The sequence below is a fragment of the Crotalus tigris genome, unplaced genomic scaffold, assembly GCF_016545835.1.
Source record: "Crotalus tigris isolate CLP2741 ecotype Arizona unplaced genomic scaffold, ASM1654583v1 scf7180000017833.3397121, whole genome shotgun sequence".
Lineage (NCBI taxonomy): Eukaryota > Metazoa > Chordata > Lepidosauria > Squamata > Viperidae > Crotalus > Crotalus tigris.
This window is the reverse complement of record NW_024096661.1, coordinates 2,195,771-2,216,406: the sequence shown is the minus strand read 5'-3', so window position 1 is coordinate 2,216,406 and position 20,636 is coordinate 2,195,771. Positions and strand designations below refer to the sequence as shown.

The 20,636-nt window shown below is 38.0% G+C and overlaps 1 protein-coding gene across 3 annotated transcripts in view; it reads left to right on the top strand.

Moving 5' to 3' along the window:
• MDN1 (midasin AAA ATPase 1) overlaps positions 1-20,636 on the top strand; it is a 128,832-nt gene that overhangs the window by 39,572 nt on the left and 68,624 nt on the right. For all 3 annotated transcript variants that reach the window (XM_039343129.1, XM_039343130.1, XM_039343128.1), the window contains exons 38-53: positions 2,812-3,009; positions 4,147-4,254; positions 4,641-4,826; positions 6,697-6,786; positions 6,887-7,147; positions 8,248-8,518; positions 8,906-9,065; positions 9,848-9,964; positions 10,766-10,974; positions 11,612-11,757; positions 13,268-13,470; positions 15,732-15,952; positions 17,166-17,279; positions 17,686-17,818; positions 18,269-18,378; positions 19,212-19,345. In XM_039343129.1, coding sequence (XP_039199063.1) covers positions 2,812-3,009; positions 4,147-4,254; positions 4,641-4,826; positions 6,697-6,786; positions 6,887-7,147; positions 8,248-8,518; positions 8,906-9,065; positions 9,848-9,964; positions 10,766-10,974; positions 11,612-11,757; positions 13,268-13,470; positions 15,732-15,952; positions 17,166-17,279; positions 17,686-17,818; positions 18,269-18,378; positions 19,212-19,345 — 2,661 coding nt within the window. The remainder of the gene's footprint in view (positions 1-2,811; positions 3,010-4,146; positions 4,255-4,640; positions 4,827-6,696; positions 6,787-6,886; positions 7,148-8,247; positions 8,519-8,905; positions 9,066-9,847; positions 9,965-10,765; positions 10,975-11,611; positions 11,758-13,267; positions 13,471-15,731; positions 15,953-17,165; positions 17,280-17,685; positions 17,819-18,268; positions 18,379-19,211; positions 19,346-20,636) is intronic.

Sequence of the window (20,636 nt, the reverse complement as noted above, 5' to 3'; positions counted from 1 at the left end):
ATCTCTATCTATCTGTTTCGATCTATCTTTCCATCTCTCTGTATCTCTCTCTGTATCTATCTCTTTATCTAGTTATCTATCTATCTATCTCTACATATATCTGTATCTATCTCTATCTATCTCTCTCTCTACATATATCTGTATCTATCTCTCTATCTCTGTCTACCTCTCTATGTCTCTCTCTATCTCTCTATCTATATCTATCTATCTCTATATACCTATCTCTCTCTCCCTATCTAATTTCTCTCTATCTATCTCCTATCTCTCTCTCTATCTACCTATCTCTCTCTCTCTCTCTATATATATATATATCTACCTATCTCTCTCTTAATCTTTCTCTCTATTTCTCTATCTTCCTCTCTGTCTATATCTGTCTCTCTCTATTTCTATCTATTTCTATCTCTGTCCCTCTCTGCCTCCCTCTCTCTCTCTCTCTCTCTCTCTCTCTCTCACTGTATCCCTCTATCTATCTATCCCTCTTCTATCTACTCTCTCTATATCTATCTCTATCTATTTCTATCTCTTTATCTCTGTATCTCCCTCTCTCTCTCCCTCCCTCCCCCCTCTCTCTCCTATCTATATCTCTCTCTCTATATATATCTATATCTCTATCTATCTATCTGTTTACCTCTCTCTCTATTTATCCCTCTATCTGTCTCTATCTATCTATTTATTTATCTATATCTATCTACCTATCTCTATCTCTATCTATACCTATCTCTATCTATCTACCTATCTATCTATCTCTATCTCTGTCTATCTATCTTATTTCTATCTATCTATCTATCTCTGTATCTCCTTCTCTCTCTCTCGTTCTCTATCTATATCTCTCTATCTAAGTATATCTCCCCTCTATCTCTAACTATATCCCCCCTCTCTCTATCTCTCTATCTATCACTCTATCTATCTCTATCTATCTTCTATCTATCACTCTATCTCTCTATCTCTATCTTTCTATCTCCCTATATATATCTATCTTTCTATATCTATCTCTTTATCTCTCTCTCCATCTCTCTCTATCTCTATCTCTCTCTATATCTGTCTCTCTCTATATATATCTCCCTCTCTATCTTTATCTCTCTATTTGTCTATCTCTCTCTCATCTCTCTCTATCTCTTTATCTCTCTCTATCTCTATCTGTCTATGTATCTCTTTATCTAATCTCTCTATCTCTATCTTTCTCTCTATGTATCTCTCTATCTCTATCTATCTCCCTATTTCTATATCTCTATGGCTATCTCTATCTCTTTAATTATCTCTCTCTCCCTCCCTCTCTATCTATCTATCTCTTTATCTCTCTATCTAATTTATATCTGTCTCTCTATCTCTATCTTTCTCTCTCTCTATCTATCTATGTATCTCTCTATCTCTGTATCTCCCTCTCTCTCTCCCTCTCTCTCTCACTCTATCTTATCTATCTATCTATCTATCTTCTATCTATCTCACTATCTATCTTTCTAATTATCTCTCTCTCTATGTCCCTATTTCTCTCTCTATCTATCCATCTCTCTATCTATCTATTTATCTATCTATCTATATCAATCTCTCTCTATCGCTCTCTCTTTATATCTCTATCTCTATCTTTCTCTATCCATCTCTACCTATCTTTCTATCTCTGTATCTACTTATTTCTCTTTCTCTCTCTCTCTCTCTATCTATCTCTCTATCCATCTCTATTTCTGTCTATATCTATCTCTGTCAATCTATCTATCAATCTATCTCTCTAGCTCTATCTAGCTCTATCTATATGTATCTATCTATCTATCTATCTATCTATATATATCTTTATTTCTCTATATCTATCTCTATCTATCTCTATCTGTCTCTCTATCTTTCTATCTATCTCCCTCTCTATCAGTTTTATCTCTATTTTTTTCTCTGTCTCTATCTCTATTTATCTCTATCTCTATCTATCTACCTATCTCTCTCTCCATCTCTCTCTATCTTTCTCTATCCATCTTCTATCTATCTATCTCCCTATCTCTCTTTCTCTCTCTCTCTCTCTCTCTCTCTATATATATATATATATATATATATATCTGTCTCTCTGTCTCTATATCTATCTATCTATCTATCTATCTATCTATCTCTATATCTATCTATCTATCTATATCTCTATCTCTATCCCTCTCTATATATCTATCTCTCTTCTATCTATATCTATCTCTTTCTCTCTCCATCTCTATTTCTTTCTATCTATTTGTCTCTCTGTCTTTGTCTCTCTCTCTCTCTCTCTCTCTCTCATCTATCGATTGATCGATCTTTTAGAGTGATGATCTTTCCCCGAATCTTATTTAGGCTCTCCAACATTGGAGGGTGGGAGATCACCCCCACCCCTCAGCTACATGAAAGAATCTGGAATATTACTACACACACACATAACATACACACACCTGATGTAACAGGACAGGCAAAACCATTGGGGATGAGCGATCCTGCAAGTAATCTCATTCCATGCCATGTAGGGTTTTAAAAGTGATAACCAGCATTTTTCATATCACCTGGAAACCTACAGGCAGCCAGTTAGCTATGCAGCGGTGGTGCTACCGCTGCATCCAGCTGCATCCACACCATATCGTTGTCTTTGAATTAGAGAGATTCAAGCGAAATTTTATTACTTTATAAGGAACTCGAGATGGCAGACATATACAATACTCCTTCCTCTTCCTGTTTTCTCCACAACAGTCCTGTGAGGTGGGTTGCATTGAGAGAGAGTAACTGGCCCAAGGTAAATTCATATTGTATGAACATTTTTGTTATGAAAAAGAAGGGGAATGTAACCTTTTTAAAATATTTATATGTCTTCAATAGCTGAACTTGGCTTCTCAGTCCGTCCTAGAAGGCCTGAATGCCTGTTTTGACCACCGGGCAGAGATTTATGTACCTGAGTTGGGGATGAGTTTTTATGTTCAGCACAAGATGACAAAGATCTTTGGATGCCAGAATCCCTACAGGCAAGGAGGTGGCAGGAAAGGGTTACCTAAGTCGTTTTTGAACAGATTTACACAGGCAAGTTCATAATTTCTTCCATTGTCGCTTTTGTTTTAACATTTCTTTTAAAATGAATGTTAATTATGTCATTCTAGATAAACGTGAAGGCTAATTTTTTGCTGATTCAATCCCTTTGTAGTAAAGCAGTGTTTCTCAACCTTGACAATTTTAAGGCATGTGGACTTCAACTCCCAGAATTCCACAGCCAGCATTGCTGGCTGTGGAATTCTGGGAGTTGAAGTCCACATGCCTTAAAATTGTCAAGGTTGAGAAACACTGTAGTAAAGTGTCTGTAGAGGTTCTCAGTCATCCAGGTCATAGTTGTCCCAAAGATGCTTTTTTCAAGAGGCAACTGGACTTTCTTGTTTTTCTTTGAAGACCTTTCGCTTCTCATCCAAGAAGCTTCTTCAGCTCTGACTTGAATGGTGGGGAATGGAAGGATTTATACTCCTTGGAGGCAGCTGGTCATTTGCATTCATTTACAGAGTCGTTGAGGCCACTTGGAGGTTTATCTGTGTCCTCAAGGTCACCTGAATGGTGCAAATGGGTGTGGAGCCTTCTTGGAACTGCTGAAAGGAGTGTGTTGTAGACTGGAGATAGATGTTGTTGTATCCCTCCCCCTCTGTCGAAAGAGGGCTGTTCAGTTTTTGACATAGATAGCGTCTTTGACCCCTCTTTCAAACCAGCGATTTGCTGTTTTCGAAAGAGTGGCCTTTGTCTTTTAAATGCAGATGGACTGTTGAATCTTGTCCTGATGGGTTTCTTCTCTTGTGTTGTACCATGCACTTATGAAGTGGTTGTTTTGTTTCCCCAATGTACAGATCTGCACAGGGCTCATTGCATTGCACTGCGTATACCACGTTGCTCAGTTTGTGTCTGGGTGCTTTATCCTTGGGGTGGACAAGCTTCTGCCTTAGTGTGTTCTTGGGTTTGAAGTGTGCACGTATGTTGTGTTGGCTGAAGATCCTCCTGAGTTTTTCCGATATTCCTGCAACGTATGGAATGACTACGTTGCTTTGTTTTGCAGTAGGGTGTTTTTATTTAAATATATTGATGGAAATTTTTAAGTTCAGCATTGCCAAAATGATGATATCTTTAGAATACATGTGTCTTCTGTATATAATAATACTTTTTTTCCCCTTAAAAATGGCACAGGTTTATATAGACCCACTTTCTGCATCAGACATGGAATACATTGGGAATACTCTTTTTCCAGCCATCGACAAGGAGATTATTGCAAAGATGGTTGAATTCAACAACAAGGTAAATATAGTGCCTCAAATTGTGATAAGATAAATAGCAATAGCACTTAGACTTATATACTGCTTCATAGTGCTTTACAGCACTGTTTGAGAGATTTGCAAATGTCAGCATATTGCCCCCGACAATCTGGGTCCTCATTTTATGACCTTGGAAGGATGGATGTGAACCCCATCAGGATCGAATTTATGGCTGTGGGCAGAGTTAGCCTACAATATTGTATTTTAACCGTGGCACCACCATGGCTCAGTGGAGAGGGATGAATAATAAGATTACCAATTGAGATTCTTTATATGTTAAATGTAATGCTGGGTATGGTCTTCTAATATCGTTTTAAGAACTGAATCACATTGTTATTTGTAATCCTTTGCATTGGTACTTTTATTTAGATGGATCAAGAAATTACAACTGAGAAGTGGGGACATAAAGGTGCACCTTGGGAATTTAACTTGCGTGACCTTTTCCGATGGTGTCAGCTAATGCTTATAGATCAGTCACCTGGGAATTATGATCCTGGCAAACACATGTTTTTGATCTATGGAGAAAGAATGAGAACAAAAACAGACAGAGAAATGGTAAAGAACAGAGAGAACTTACTTGCTTATTTTAGGATTTTGATTTAATGTTTATATATCTGAACATGTCATACTGTCTTCAATTGTATAATTCAAAATAATTTCTGCTAAGGCAACTTCTTTTCCCAAAGTTTGAGTTTAGGTATATGTTTTGATGCATTGGGTATATAATAGAAAGAACCCCATACAGAATCTGTTTCTCAAGCTGGTGCTCACTGGGTATATTGGAACAATTCCTAGGATTCTGAGGAAGAATGGCTAATATTGACTTAAGATTACGATGTGAATCTTGCTAAGGAAGTCTTTGCTCTTTGGTGTTTTTTATGGTTCTGTCTTATGGGGGATGTTGTTGAATACTTATATGAAATCTCTTGGAGAAAGTCATCAGAGTTTTAGAGCTAAGTGCCATCAATGTGTTGGTGACAATTAATTTTAAAGCCCTTTGCCATTCAAGTCCATAGAAATGGATAATTGTTATCGTTTCATTATTGCCTAAATTTACTCTGGGGAGAATGAGTTGAAATTAAATCTAGATAAGATAGAAGTAGTATTGGTAAAAAGGAAACTAGACTTGGAGACTGACTTCAGCCTCTTGCAGATTATACCAATTAGGAGTCTCTCTAATGAGTGTAGAATGTGGCCTTGAAGAACTGGAAGATCCATTGCCAAGGCAACAGTCAGATCAACAAGACTTGAGTCTAGACCAGGGGTAGGCAACCTCGGCTCTTTTATGACTCATGGACTTCAACTTCCGGAATTCCTGAGCCAGCCATGCTGGGTCAGGAATTCTGGGAGTTAAAGTCCATGAGTCATAAAAGAGCCGAGGTTGCTTACTCCTGGTCTAGACTAAAAGATGACTCAGGCAGTCGCCCATCTCCAGTTCATGTGAAGATAAAAGAAGGAGCAAGGGAAGTGTATTCAGACTTGCTAGGTTCTGCTACTATAGCTGTTCTAATAAAGTAGCTTAGTGCCTAAGAAAAGTGCCTGTTTCTTAGTCTGGTCTGTCTTGCTGGATTGACCTACTCCTCATACAAGAATAGGCCAGCAGTCTAGAATGTCCTCTGATCCTTAGCTGTCACTGTGGTAGGATAGCAACTATGGTAATGAGCGTGTTTGTACAGTTTAAACTGCTGTGCTAGCCCATGGTCTCTCGCTGTTTACAAAAGCTCAACCATTTTTTCCTTATGTTTTTAATTGTTATCCAGTATTAGTATTGTCTTTACATTCCAGCTTTGGTTTTTGTTTTTTTTTAAAAAATACTTTAGTAGGTTGGTGGGATATAACGTGAATAAAAAAGTAAAACATTTGGAGGTCTCCAAGCTGCCTACTCCTAGTGAAAGGGAAAATTGCTTATGTACACAAATGTGTTTTTATGAATATATGCAAGCATATGTTCACTTGGATCATGGAGTTTCCAGAACTTCATCTGATGATAGGGTGATCGAGGTCTCATCTGTCTTCATCTGAAGATTTGGCAATTTATCCAAGGTATCACTTGAGTGAATTATTTATAGATTATGCAATTCCTTAGAGCTTTAAAAACCAGCCTTTAAAATTATTCACAATTCTGTGCCAGTTATACTTCATACGCTAGTCTCAGATGAGCGTAGTCAAATTTTACTCTCTGAGCTGTAGGATGTCTGTGGCAATAAACAACCTCAGATGTTACAAGGTGAGACAGATACATTACCTTGAATCAGGCGATTTTAAATGTCTGCACCAGGTTTACAGATGGTTCCTTTTGGGAAAGAGAAGTTTTGGATAAAAGCTTTCTGTTCATAGGAAAATTGCGGTGGGGGGGGGTGGAATTGAACATTCGACATTCAATATGAATGTGATTTGGTTGCTTCTTTTTTTTAAATCTATTTAGGTCGTGTCTCTCTTCAAGGATATTTTTGGACAGAATTGTAATCCATATACAGGAAGCAGGCAATTCTATATCACACCTTATGACATTCAGGTAAAAGGAAATAAAGACTATTACTATTGTAGAATTTTCTTTACCCTTCTATTTCTCCCTGTTTACATACGAAGGTAACACTGTTTTTGTTTTCCCAAAGGTTGGCTACTCAGTCCTTTCCCGTGCCAATTATGTCCCTCCTCCAGGCAGAAATCTGTCTCTTCTCCACCATTCACTACAGCCCCTGGAAGCCATCATAAAATGTGTACATATGAGCTGGATGGTAATCTTGGTGGGCCCAGCTGCTGCTGGCAAGACCAGCCTGCTTCAGTTACTGGCATATCTAACAGGCCATCAGTTAAAGATTATGCCAATGAACAGTTCTATGGATACTACAGAACTATTAGGTGGATTTGAGCAAGTAAGTGTTTATTTTTTCCCCCCAGTTCTTATTCATTTTTAAACAAAAATAGGATTAATATTAATGGAGCTTCCCTATTATGTGTAATAGAGCAGGAACAGGTAATTTTTTTCAAACGGGGGGTGGGGTAGACACCCTGCTAGGTGATGCAGTGGCATGACTAGTATGCTCTGTGCCAGGTAATTTTTTTCAAACGGGGGGGGGGGGGTAGACACCCTGCTAGGTGATGCAGTGGCATGACTAGTATGCTCTGTGCCAAAATTTGGGGGATGGAACAGAGAAGTGATTTTCTGCAAGTTTTAAAAGCCCCCATGGCCCCCAAAACTAGATAATGTTTTGCTTACTTTTGCACTAGGAGACTAGAGCTGTCATGTTTATGGTTACTCTACCTGGACAAATGGGCGGCTCAAATCAAGTTTCCTTCTTTCTTTATTGGCTGGTACAATGATGATGGGGAGCAATTGTTGAATTTATTTTACTTGGTTAATAGCAGTTTCCTGATGGCAAAAAATATTTAAGTGTTGAATTTTCGTGTTACCAGCCCAATGGAGTCTTATATTCATTTCCTAAGTCTCTTTTTCACAGGGAAATCTGGATTCGTGTCTTTGATAGCTTGGCTGGCTGTGTAATTTCCACGAAAATGAATAGCCTGCCCCAATCTAGCAATCAGCTTACCATAGACGAGAATATTTGTAGCTCAGGGCTGAACTGTGGGAAACTTGTTGCAAAGTTTCATTATCCAACTAGATAACGCTACCTGTGCTACACGTCAGTGCACTAATGATATTACTTAGTTGGGTAATGAAACATCTGCAAGAAAACAACCAAGCTCAGAGAGCACCAAGGACCCTACAATTAGCTTACATTAATCTATAAGGAAAGATGGCTACCAAAGAAACTGAACAGAAGCTGTCCCACCTTAAGTTTTTCTTTAACAGTGTCTATGCTAACTAATAAGACCAGCTAGTTCCTTAACTACATATTGTCAGATACCTAGTTCTGTTTGAAGACAGAGCATTCATTCAGAATAAGTAGCTGAACTCCAGTTGTAATATGGCAATGGGATGCAACTGTGACTGATGTATTAAAATCTTCTGTAGGTTGATATCATTCGGCCGTGGAAATTCTTACTGGAAAAGGTGGAGAATGTTGTCAGCACCCTTCTAAGAGACAGTCTCCTCCTCAATACCATGTGCCCGGACGATGCTGAAGTTGTCTTGCGTGCCTGGAGCAATTTCATTCTTAATTTCAAACCCAAATCTCTTGGGGAAGGGAATCAAAATATAACCATTGAACTAGTGAATAAATTGGAAGGAGTGCTTGTGCTAGTCCAGAGACTCAATACCAAGATCAACTCATATTCAAAGTCAGGTATGCAGGAAAGTATATAATATTAACATATAATTTATAATATATAAATTATAATTATATATTAATACATGCATTTTGTTTACTTGTTTTGAGCATTTATTTGAGAAGCCAAATTTGCTGCTTTATTGCAGTTGTTGCTGTTTTGAAAGACAATATATTTTACTAAAGTCATTACTCTATGTTTTCAGTTCAACCTCCATTCAACTTCCTAACCCTAACCCTAGCATTTACAAATTCAAATGAAAATAAGAATGATGGTTAACCGAAATGTATGTGTTGTTGTTTTCCGTGATCAACAGTTTTTAGGGCTAATGTTTCAAAGTGTTAAAGACTGGCTTCTTGATGCACAGAAATAGTGATATCTTTTGTTGGCTACTCTCATTCTAGGATTTTCAACACTTGTGGAAGAGTTTCGTCACTTCAAGTTGCAAGTAGTTCAATTTATGAATAGCCATAACCATGGGACTTTTGAATGGGTTGATGGGATGTTAGTTCAGGCTTTAGAGGCTGGAGACTGGCTTCTAATGGACAATGTAAACTTCTGCAGGTAAAATTACTATAGGAATTATAGTTTTGTTTTTACCTACTATTGTTAAAAAAAAAAGAGTTCAGCTACACATCTGATGTTAAAGAGGAAATGTGTCATTTCCAACAATACCTAATATTGTTGTATAACATTAATCCAGTTCTTAACAAGATTTTTATTTGGGGGGAGGGGGAACCACAATAAAATGGTGCTGGGTCTTTTTGGTCATAATGCTGAACTGTGAATTAATTAATTGTCTCTGACCCAGGCTGATTAAATTAATTACCTTAGAAGAATTTAAACTGAGTCCCTACGTAGATAAAGAGAAAGATAATACGTTTGCTGCTGTTTTCTGATCTCAATCCCTCCATTTCTAACGCAATTTAGATAATGATTCATGTAGGGTTTAATCTGTTTTGCCTCAAAAGATCCTTGTGGATACCAGATTATTCAGCACATTTGATCTCACATCTATCTTGCATTTTATAGAGAGAAAAAATGAAACTATATTTTGTATTTACTCACATCCCTAATGCAAGCAGGCATATATGTACAAATTGTTGAAGTAAGATGTTCATTCCCAACATCACAGATGTCTGGCTAGGTAGATGGGATCTTATTCATCCAAGGCACACTTGTGATTATTTTATATATGCACATAGAGTAATGAAATTCGCTAGTGAATAAGCTGATAAATGATTAATAATAGTAACTGATTTCTGTTTTGTTTCCACATGAGTTTGTTTTGAATTTCATTTCATAAGTTCACTGAGGTTGTTGTGGTTTCCCTCTTTAATTTGCAGCCCTTCTGTGTTGGACCGCTTGAATGCTCTGCTTGAACCCGGAGGAGTCCTGACCTTGAATGAAAGAGGAGTGACAGATGGAGTAACTCCCAGTGTTGTTCCTCATCCAAATTTCAGGTTCTGCATTTACTCACTGAGCATTCATAGAAATGCCTTTTGGACTATTAATCAGTGGAATCCCCCACCTTTTATGAGTGTCACTTTGAAAATAGGTATACTGAGTTGAGTTTCGTTCATCTTGGAAGGGCACAGAAGTTCATTTTCATTAGAGATCTTTTACCTTTCACAAGCACAGAAACAGAACAGAAAAGTCAATTTGGTCTCGTAGTTAAGGCACGAGACTAGAGGAAAAGGAAACTGTGAGTTCTGTTATTAAAATTGGAGAAGAAAACTGCTGCCAAATCATAACATTTATAATGACCAAAATGGAAAAAAAAATAGCTTCCTGTTTTACATTAAACAAGGATATAGCCTAACCCAGTGATGGCGAACCTTTTAGAGACCCAGTGCCCAAACTACAACCCAAGACCCACTTATTTATTACTGGGTGCCGGGTGAGCATGGCCGTGGTGATCATGGCAGACTGAGTGGGCAGAGACAGGGTGGCGGGGGCCAGTCCCTCGCCATCTCCGGGGCACGGCACACGTGCCCATAGAGAGGGCTCTGAGTACGGTCTCTGGCACGCATACCATAGGTGTGCCACCACTGGCCTAACCTGTAGAATCAAACACATGAAATATATACAAACATTTTGGATTGGTGGGAGGAGCGATTTAGAAAACTACTGCAGAGGTTGCCTTTACTAAGGATCGTGGGCGTGTGTCTTACAAAGTTCTTGAGTCGTCTCTTTTCCCACTGTGTCTCCCACTCTGTTTTAGCAGCAAAATAAGATGCTGTATGTTCTGTTCTTGTTAACAGACTTTTTCTTTCAATGGATCCTACACATGGGGAAATATCCCGAGCCATGCGGAATCGTGGAGTTGAAATCTATATTCCAGGAGATACTCATGAAAATCCACTGGATCCTCATGATGTGAAGCTGCTGTTGCATGGCCTGGGGCTGTTGGGAAATGGCATATGTGATACGCTCATAGCCATGCACACAGAAGCCAAAGAAACTCTAGCAGGTGAGATGCGCACATCATAACTTGACAGAGGATGGATTTATTTTCTTTCGATATGTTTGGGGGTTCTTTAAGAAGACCAGTATGAAAGTGCATTGTATAAGCTTTTAATCAATGCGGAGTTCTCACTTGAGTGCAAATAACCAGGCTCAAAGGTTCATTTATAATGCTGGAAAAGATAGAAGGAAAGAAAGGAAAAGAACAACCAGTAGGGGCAATGGGCACAACATTGGAAGAATTAACCAGTTTGGGGAACAAATCCTCCTGGAGAAAATCTAGTTATGTGGTGGTTGCTAAAGAATTGAAACCAACTTGGTGGCACATAATCAAGTTACTTATTTTGCTGTTCATAAACGAAACGTTTATTTGCTTATATTGCTTTTAAAACAGTAACAAAAAATAAAAAGACAAAGAACAAAACACGAAGGTAATTATGATAGAAATACATTTGCAAAGAAAAGGGAAAAGAAACCACACAAAAAAGTGCTTTAAAAGAAAAAGTAAAACAATACAACAAAGAAAAAAAGGAAAAACAAATTAATTTACAATTTTGACAATAAATAGTTACAATTTTCTATATATTTAATGCAGATATTCAAATACGTATATGCTTACCGGATGGTAACGTTTTGCTTTTCAGGTTCCACCTATACTCTTTCAACTCTGATCCACGCTGCAACACTGATTGTGCAGCGGTTGCACCGGGGACTTGGTTTAGCAAAGAGTTTCTATAAAGCATGTTGGGAGGTTTATGGATCTACACAACAGTCCCAAAAGGACAAAAAGGTAAATCTGTTTTCAGATACAATCTGGTTTTTACTTATTTTTCAGTGGATTCCATGTTTTCACAAACATTAACTCTCATGCACTGAAGCACCTGACAAAAATGGATCTACTAACAGAGTACTAACATTAGCCAAGGAAGCAGAAACTCTTTTTAATTCAAAATTTATCCCAAAGTGGGTAGCATCCAAAATTTGCTCAAAATAACTTGAATCCATCTTAAAATGTACTAGATTTCTAAGAGTGGCATAGTAAGAATCGGGTCAGCTGAGTATTTTAAAATGTATTTCATGAATTTATCCCTATTTTTTTTAAAAAAAAAAAATCTAAGGAATTAACCAACTCTGTCTAGCTTTCTAAAATATCAAACCGATAATGCATTATTGGGATCTCAAACTGAATAATAATAATAATAATAATAATAATAATAATAATAATAATAGGGGTCATCCTTGCGTTATAACCACTATTAAGAATGGAATCTCGGTCGTTGAAGCAAAGCAGTCATTAAATAATATGCCACATGACTGCTTTACTCAACTACTGCGATCTCAGCACTTCTGGTTGTTAAGTGATCTTAAAACTGTTAAGTGGACAAAATCCTAGGTAAGGAGCATGGGGCGTTTCAGGGGAGATGGAGAAGACCCAAGGAAACCTGATGTAGGCTGTTTTTCTCCACTTAGGAGCTGTAAATCCTCCCTGCCAAAATCCAAGCAGGATTTTCAGCCTGAGAAATACTCTCATGTGGCCTACATCTTCCCTATGACACCCCCCCAAAAGCACCTGCCCTTCTTACCTTTTGATGTATGCCGATTGGTGTGCTTTCAAAGTGACAATGAAGTTGTTGTTGTTGTTGTTGTTACTACTTCTACTACTGTGCTGTCTTTGCTCAGAAGCTGAAAATCCTGCTTGGATTTCAGTCCTTCATCTCTTGGGGCTTGGCTGAAGAGCTCCCTGCGAAAGGATTTTAAGCTTCATGCAAGCAGACATGAAGGATTTCAGCTCCATGCCAGCTTGCATAGAGCTGAAAATCTTTGACATGGAACTCTTTTCTTTTTGGCAAGCAGCAGCTTGTAACCTTCCCCGCCAGCTTTCCATTAACTTTCTGGGGAAGCCAGCAGAGAGCAAACGCCAAGACTGCAAGTATTGATCATATATTGGCAACCAATAATAAGTGTGTCCAGATTGCCAAGCACCCAGCACGCGATGACATGACTCAAAGGGGGGGGGGTGTGTTGCGACATTTTGTGAGCTTGATTGTCTTCTTGCAGATGTTTCATTACCACACAAGGTAACATCATCAGTGCTAGTAGAGGTTTTCTACAGCATCTGCAAAGAAAACAACCAAGCTTAGAGAGCAGCAAGGGCCCTGCAGAGGAATTGTGTATATGCCGAAGTAATGTTATCTAACTCTTAATTTTCACAGAGTGCAATGACAGCACTTTTGTTTTTCATATTCTATAGCAGAGGAAGTCTCATATAACCTCTCCTTTTTTGTAATCTTTTGTGTTAGCTTGTGCTTAATTTGATAACGAAGCATGTTTCAGCATTGGAGTCAGATGAAGCAAAGGACACTTCTCTCCTTGCCTTGGGATTATGGCCAGATTCGGCCTGCAGTGCTGTGTTTGCAGCTGAGGATTCTCTCCTTTCTACCATTCATAATGATGGGCAAGTCCTGGCCTATTGCCTGAACAGACTGAACCTGAAAAGCAACAGGTGGGCAAGAAATGTTTGAGGCTTAACATTCCCAAGTGAATTAATTCTGGCTGAGTATCATTTGCTGGCTCTTGAGAAAGAACCCATCCCCAATTCTACAGCGGGGGTGTCCAACCATGGCAACTTTAAAACTTGAGGACTTCAACTCCCAGAATTTCCCAACTAACTGGACAGTTTTGGGAATTGAAGTTGTCCAGTCTTAAAGTTGCTAAGGTTGGACACCACTGGTCTACAGAAACCAGGTGGAATCTTTTGTCAAAAAAAAAGTTCATCAAAACTTCTAAATCCTGTACACAATTCAACTAAAACTATATATTGAAAAATCCTAAAAAAACCACTGAACAAGTAGCAAATAGAAAGAAAACAAAAATAGAAAGAAAAGCAAAGTGAAACAAAGTGAAACAAAGATAAAAAATAGCATAAAGGTGTGAGCGTTTTTTTTTTAATCACAGGGAATTATGAGTTAACATCTTAATAGAAAATACCACGGCTCAGTTTTTAAAGCAACATATTAAATCTATACCAAATGGAACCATATAGTTTTTATTTTTCCTCTCTGTCAAAATAAAGCCAATTCAAAGACTGAGGATGGACAATTTGGTACACAAGGAACTTCCAAGCACACGTAATCACATAGTTCAAGTATATTCAAGGCTTCTCATAAATAGTCACATTTCAAATTTGGGAGATATAATGCAACAAAGCCTTAACTTCTTTAAATCTCGCTCTCCAGGAACCTTCTAATTCCTTCCATACATATATATTTAATTACACCTAATTTTGAAATCAAAGGAAACTGTGTTCTCTAGTATCAGGGACTATAGGTTCACTCCCTGTGGTACATCAAGGATAGGCGTGCAAGCACCAAATAGAATGAACTAACAATTAAGGCTGTCAGGACTGCATTGTGTCTAGCATTTGTAGTTTCCCCTGACATTGTATCCATATGATAAATAAATAAATAAGCGAGTATAGATTTTGGAACATAAGTTAGTCCTCCAAAAGTGTGTGTGGTGAGATGACCTAGGATACAGGGAAGGCTGTTGTCATTGTCCTCTTTATTTATTTATTTATGAGACTTATATACCGCTTTAAGTGCGAACACTCTCTAAGCGGTGTACACCAGTAAGCAATGTATATATATTTTCATTGCCCCCAACAATCTGGGTCCTCATTTTACCTACCTCGGAAGGATGGAAGGCTGAGTCAACCTTGAGCCGGTGAGATTTGAACCGCTGACCTGCTGAACACAGTCAGCTAAAGTGGCCTGCAGTACTGCACTCTAACTGCTGCGCCACCTCTTCTGCCTGAAATGATAGCCTTCCTTCACGCCAGTCCTGAAGTGTACTTAAAATCTCATTTTAATTCTGTTAAATGCATATGCGATGATAAAATGCATGTTTCATGTGCTTCAGGGGATCACCATATAAATATGGAACCCATGCCATGCACTTCAGATAGGAGTTTAGGTGTGAATTGGAATGGGTGGCATTGTCTCTGTGAATGTCCCAAAAGGAGTGGGGGGGGGGGACTTTTATATGTCAAATTCAACTGCAGAGTCTTCTTCAAAGTGATGTTTTAGCTACGTTGAAAGCCTCTGTGTGATTAGCTGTAGGCATGACAGCCTTCTCCCTGGATAGCTGCACGCAGAGATGCCTGGGAAGGATGTTATCAAGGAAAAGGGGAAATTGGCATCCTTCAGGCTCTCCTCGCATATGGTGGTTGTCATCTATATTAAGGTGCAAAGATGTGCTTTTAAAGTAGGATCATAACAAAATACAGATAATATTAAGGCTTGCGGCTACTTTTAGCCTGTCTACACATTATTTCCCATCAGGGCTTCTCTTTCCTAATTGTAACTAAGCATTTTGCTTGAATGCAAAATGTAGTTAAAGATTAGGTATCAAATCTTGTTACATTGTGTTGAAAGCCCTATTTGCTCCTAACCATTTAATAGCGAGTAATATCTCATTTGGTTATATGCAGTAATTCCTACCCATTGGACATCGTGCCTTCATCACTGACCAAAAGAATTTCTTCTCCTAAGGGCATTCCCCCAACTGGCTCTGAAGGTTTGGGTAGCATCTTCTACATCAAATTGGGAGAAATTGCAGTGGGAAAGGGGTTTTTCTCTATGTGCCATTAGAGAGAACCCACCGTTAATGAGAATGTCTCTCCCAGACCTTTGGCATTTATATTGAGATGTATATTGTATTGCATTTTTAAAACAAAAACAAAACAAAATGTAACTTCTGTTTCAGGACAATTCCTCTTAATATACGTGACTTTGAGAAAATTCTGTGGTCTCCAAATTCAGATTGTCTCAAATTTGCTGCAGTAGAAATGAATGAGTCCTGGGCGGATGATTTAGAGGTTCTTTCTGCGGCTGTTAAGTTATTCATAGAGAAAGCCACCAATCAGGACTGGACACTGAGAGTTGGATGGCTTAATCAGATAAAAAATAATTTAGCAGAAGTGCCTGGTAAGTATCAACTCTTTACCTTCCGCTGAAGAAAAGCTGATTGTAATGGTTGTAGTGCTGAAAGACGGCCTGTATCGATGGACGGATGGATATTATCCTGATAGTTTGCGGCCTAAAATAAACAGATAAAATATTTATCAGGTGGAGTGAATTTCCCCTTCCAAATGTAATGTTTCTGAAGTCAGAATAAAAGTAAACATAGAGGAGGTGTAACTGCCTCTTTCACATGTTTCCCAATTACTAAAGATTTGTTGTCATTTCCTTAACAGCAAAATCCCTCATCTCCCCCACTTTAAAGTCAAAATCTGTTTTAGCCCTGAACTATCCAAGAGTCCACTCCACCTCACCTCAGAGTTACTAGAGCAGTGTTTCTCAACCTTGACAATTTTAAGGCATGTGGACTTCAACTCCCAGAATTCCACAGCCAGCAATGCTGGCTGTGGAATTCTGGGAGTTGAAGTCCACATGCCTTAAAATTGTCAAGGTTGAGAAACACTGTACTAGAGCCAACCACCTGATGATGTCAGTACATTAGCTGCCACAAAACAGGCTAACATTGTTAACAGTAAGAATGGGTTCCTTAGACCATAAGAGAAATACCATTACAAAAAGAAGTATTGCAATTTCTTCTTCCTCCATTGTATATTCCAGAGATTGCTTTCGGTAGAGATTCCTTCTGATCCTTCTGATCTGATTTGTACAGGTCTCCAAGACTGCAAATTCTTTGGTTATCCTCAAGTTTTACGGGTTCACATCTTTAGGCTTATCAGAGATTTTCATTCTGCATTGTATCACAAAAGCGTTTTAGCCAGTGTCTTAGCTGCTCTTTTTAAAATACATTTTGCATTTTAACTGTGTTCTTGTTGTCAGTCGTGTACAGAATTGGGAGTTTTTTGCAAAAGGTATAATAGGAAAACATGCTGCATGATTCTTTTCTGAGTAAATGGAAGAATTTGACATAATAGTGAAACATCATCATGATTACATTCTGGGCAAGAAAGGTTGGCGGTCTCCTCCTAATAGGAAGAACTGCTCTAGGTTAGGGTGGCCTTCTGAAGCTCTCCTGTTAGAAGGAATCTCCCTCACCCACCCACCCCCCATCCCTTGACCATATACACAAACATGGACAGAAGCACATATTGTACTCAAACCTCAGACTAAAGATGGTGGGCTTGATTTCAGTGCAAGCTTACAATTCTACTAATGTCTGCAGATTCTGTGCACACTCAACTGGAAGCTGGTGCTGCGTCTCTGAATAATTTCTACTTCAGCACTCTCTCAAATGGAATTAGCAATGTAATAAAGATGCTGCAGCCAAATATGACAGGTAAGACAATTTCCTTTCCCCTGCACAGTATTTTGTACATATTCTCTTCTTGAAGGTTTCAAATAATAAATACTAAGAAATGGGAATGGGATTTTTAAAGCTTTATAACCGCTTTCTGAATATTCTAGTGAAAAGGAAGTGAAAAGTAAAAATGGAGCTAAATTTGGGGGATACAAGAATATTTTTGGGGAAATGTTTCTTTTGACACTAGGCATAGGAAATAATTAACTGACTCGTATGTTAGGTAAAATGCATTTGTTCCCTGTTTTGTTTTTAAACTTTTTACTTCTCAATATATAATTACAAACCTATATCTCATTCAATAGAGTATGTCTACCTCACAGTATCTATTAGGGAGATCATAAATAAGCATACTAGTCTTTTCATTGCCCATATATCTTTTTAGATGAACATGTGATTCCCATGGATCCAAGATGGAACATGCAGTGTTTGGATACGATTAGCAATTCTGTCGATTTTGATACAGAAATAGAACACTCAGATCAGCTGCTTATCCTTCTAAAATCACTTTCAAATCGGTGAGTTTAATTGTAGAGTACTTTTTTGGGGATTAGAAGAGCTCAAAGCTTGCCATTACCAGGCGTGTGTGAGTGAAACATGTCCAATAAAAGCTATAATCAATTTTCCATATTCTCATATTTTTAACAATGCAGGGCTCTATTGCTTTTCTCTGAATCCCTCATCATATATGAGGGAATGCATGCTCCTGTTTTAAAATAAATCGTCCAAAATTCATAAATCACTTTTCATTACTGTTGATTATCACATGAAGAATAATTTCCTCCCATTTCTAATCTCCTGTTGCCATCTAAGAATTATAAATTGGTTGGCATGGTCCATTTTATTGTAGTGGTATCTTAGAACATTTGGAGTTATATTGGTGCAACTTTGATATCTATTTTGTGGGCCGTGTGTTCCCGACACCATAATTTCAATGACATTTGTTGTGTATTATGTTGTAATTACAGGGCAATCCTGTTTCTGAACCGGGAAAGAAAGAGTTATGTTGAAAGAAGTTTGATTAATACCAAAAAAACCAGAACTAGTGCTTTGAGGGTGTCTATAGAGTTCTATAAAGGTATACAATATGCTTCTGCTTTTAATAAGTGAAAATTTAGCAACTTACCATTTTCTTTTAATTATAATGGATAAAACAAATAAGGACGCTATAGTTGCAAGAAGATTTAACTTTATAAAATTACATATCTAAGTTTTTTTTACCGAACTAACATTGGAACTTTGATACAGTGTGGCGTAGTTCTTTAACCTGTCAAGGAAAAGATAAGCAAGTTGCTACTTTTCAGCTGTTCGAAGCACAATTTTCATAATGCCTAATCTTGGCAGAGACTTGTATAAGTTGTCCAGAATTCAGAAAGAGCACCAAGTTACATATTCTCATTTTAGTCCATTGGGAATTCAGAAGTTCATGCAGATTCTTTCAAGCTGAGGACTGCACATCTTTGTGAGTTAACATGATGGATGGGCCTAGAAAAAAAATAGAATTGGCTTAATTTAAACTAAAATACCTAAATGCAGTTAATAGGATTTCTCTTTGTCTATCCATTATTTTTCCTCTCTTATCAGATTTAAAATTACAATTTGGTGGCAACTTTTGAAGAAATCTAGGGAATGCACCCAAGTTGTGTTGGGGAGAAGTGGTGGTTGCATATGCTGCATCTGATTGAACAATTCAAGCTTTGTACACCTTTTACATTTAGTAATTTTCTGAGAAAAATTATAGTGCATTTATAAACTACATTAACTTTCTACAAAGAATTCAGAAGAATAGGTTGCAGATAACTTCAGTGTTTCTTTAACTGCTACTCATGAATTGAATAATGTACTGTTAATGCAAACTGTAGTAGATATTGGTACATATTTTTTTTGTTTAATTTTATCTTGAACTTAAAGATCCTGGTAATCACACCTCATTTCCACATGCTGTTGTGGCCCACCTTGCTGCCTTTTTTGAACTTTGGGATGCTTTTGTACTGCACTGGGTGAAATCTACACAAGTTGCTGTGTCTGATGAGAAGTTATATGAAGTAAGTAGGCAATATAGATATTTTCTAACCCTTGAGCTGTAAGTAGTATCTTGGTTTTTCACCAGGTCCCCATATTGTCTCCCCCCCACACACACGTTTTTCCCATAGTATCTTTTTAGATGCTTAAATGGATTTTTGCTACAAAGGATCAATATTAATTGTAGTGTTGTAGAAGAAACCTTTGAGAAGGATGGTCTAGGCAGGGGTAGGCAACCTTGGCTCTTTTATGACTCGTGGACTTCAACTCCCAGAATTCCTGAGCCAGCCATACTAAGGGGAAAGGGAGAGGTTCCAAGCTGAGCCATGTTGGCTCAGGAATTCTGGGAGTTGAAGACCACGAGTCATAAAAGAGCCAAGGTTGCCTACCCCTGGTCTAGAGAAAGGAACTAATGAGACTAGCATATAAATGTTTAGCAGTATCAATGAGTAGTGGGGGGGAAGTGTAGATTTTTGAATGATTAATCCCATAAATGGATACAGGTTGGAATGAAACAAAAGAATAGTAATTGGTTATTAAACCTGAGAAATAATTCTGCTCATACGCTAAAGAGGGCCTATAAGAAAAAGAAAAACAATCACTACGATACTTCTGACTTTTCTTGCATCTGATTAGGATTCTACTTCCAATAATTCCATATGTATTTTCAGCTTGTTGGAAGCATAAGTCTTGCTGAACTTTGGGATTGTCTATGTGGATGAAGAATATATAATTTCCAAATAACACCAAGACATTTTCTCTCTCTCTCTCTCTCTCTCTGTGTAACAGTATTTTACAATTATATCTTTTTTCTCTCTTCAAAAGTTCAGTTATTCTGGAATTGGAATTAATTTCATTAATATAGCTTAGATAGATTTGTTACCTACTATGTGAATTATTAGCTTCAGATAACTTTTGTTTAAAATTGTACATAGCTTTGGTTCTTTTATTATTGTATTTTGGTAGTACAGATAGTCCTCGATCTGTGACTATTTGGTCAGTGACTATTCCAAGTTATGACAGCATTACGTGAATGGTGGTTATAACTGGGCCTCGGAATTCTGGCTGTCCCAGCACCCCCATGGTCACATGATCACAATTTGGGTGTCTGGCACTCCATTTACACTTACGATCAGTTGTCAAGCATCCCAGAATCATGCAGTCATCATTTGTAACCTTCCCTGCTGACTTCCCCAGAAAAATCAATGGGAAGCCGACAGGGAAGATCACAAGTCACTGGGCTAAGCCTCCCTTGTCCATTCACCCTTTCCCAGCCCCTCGACTCTCTTGCTGCAGTGGCCACTTACAAACCTT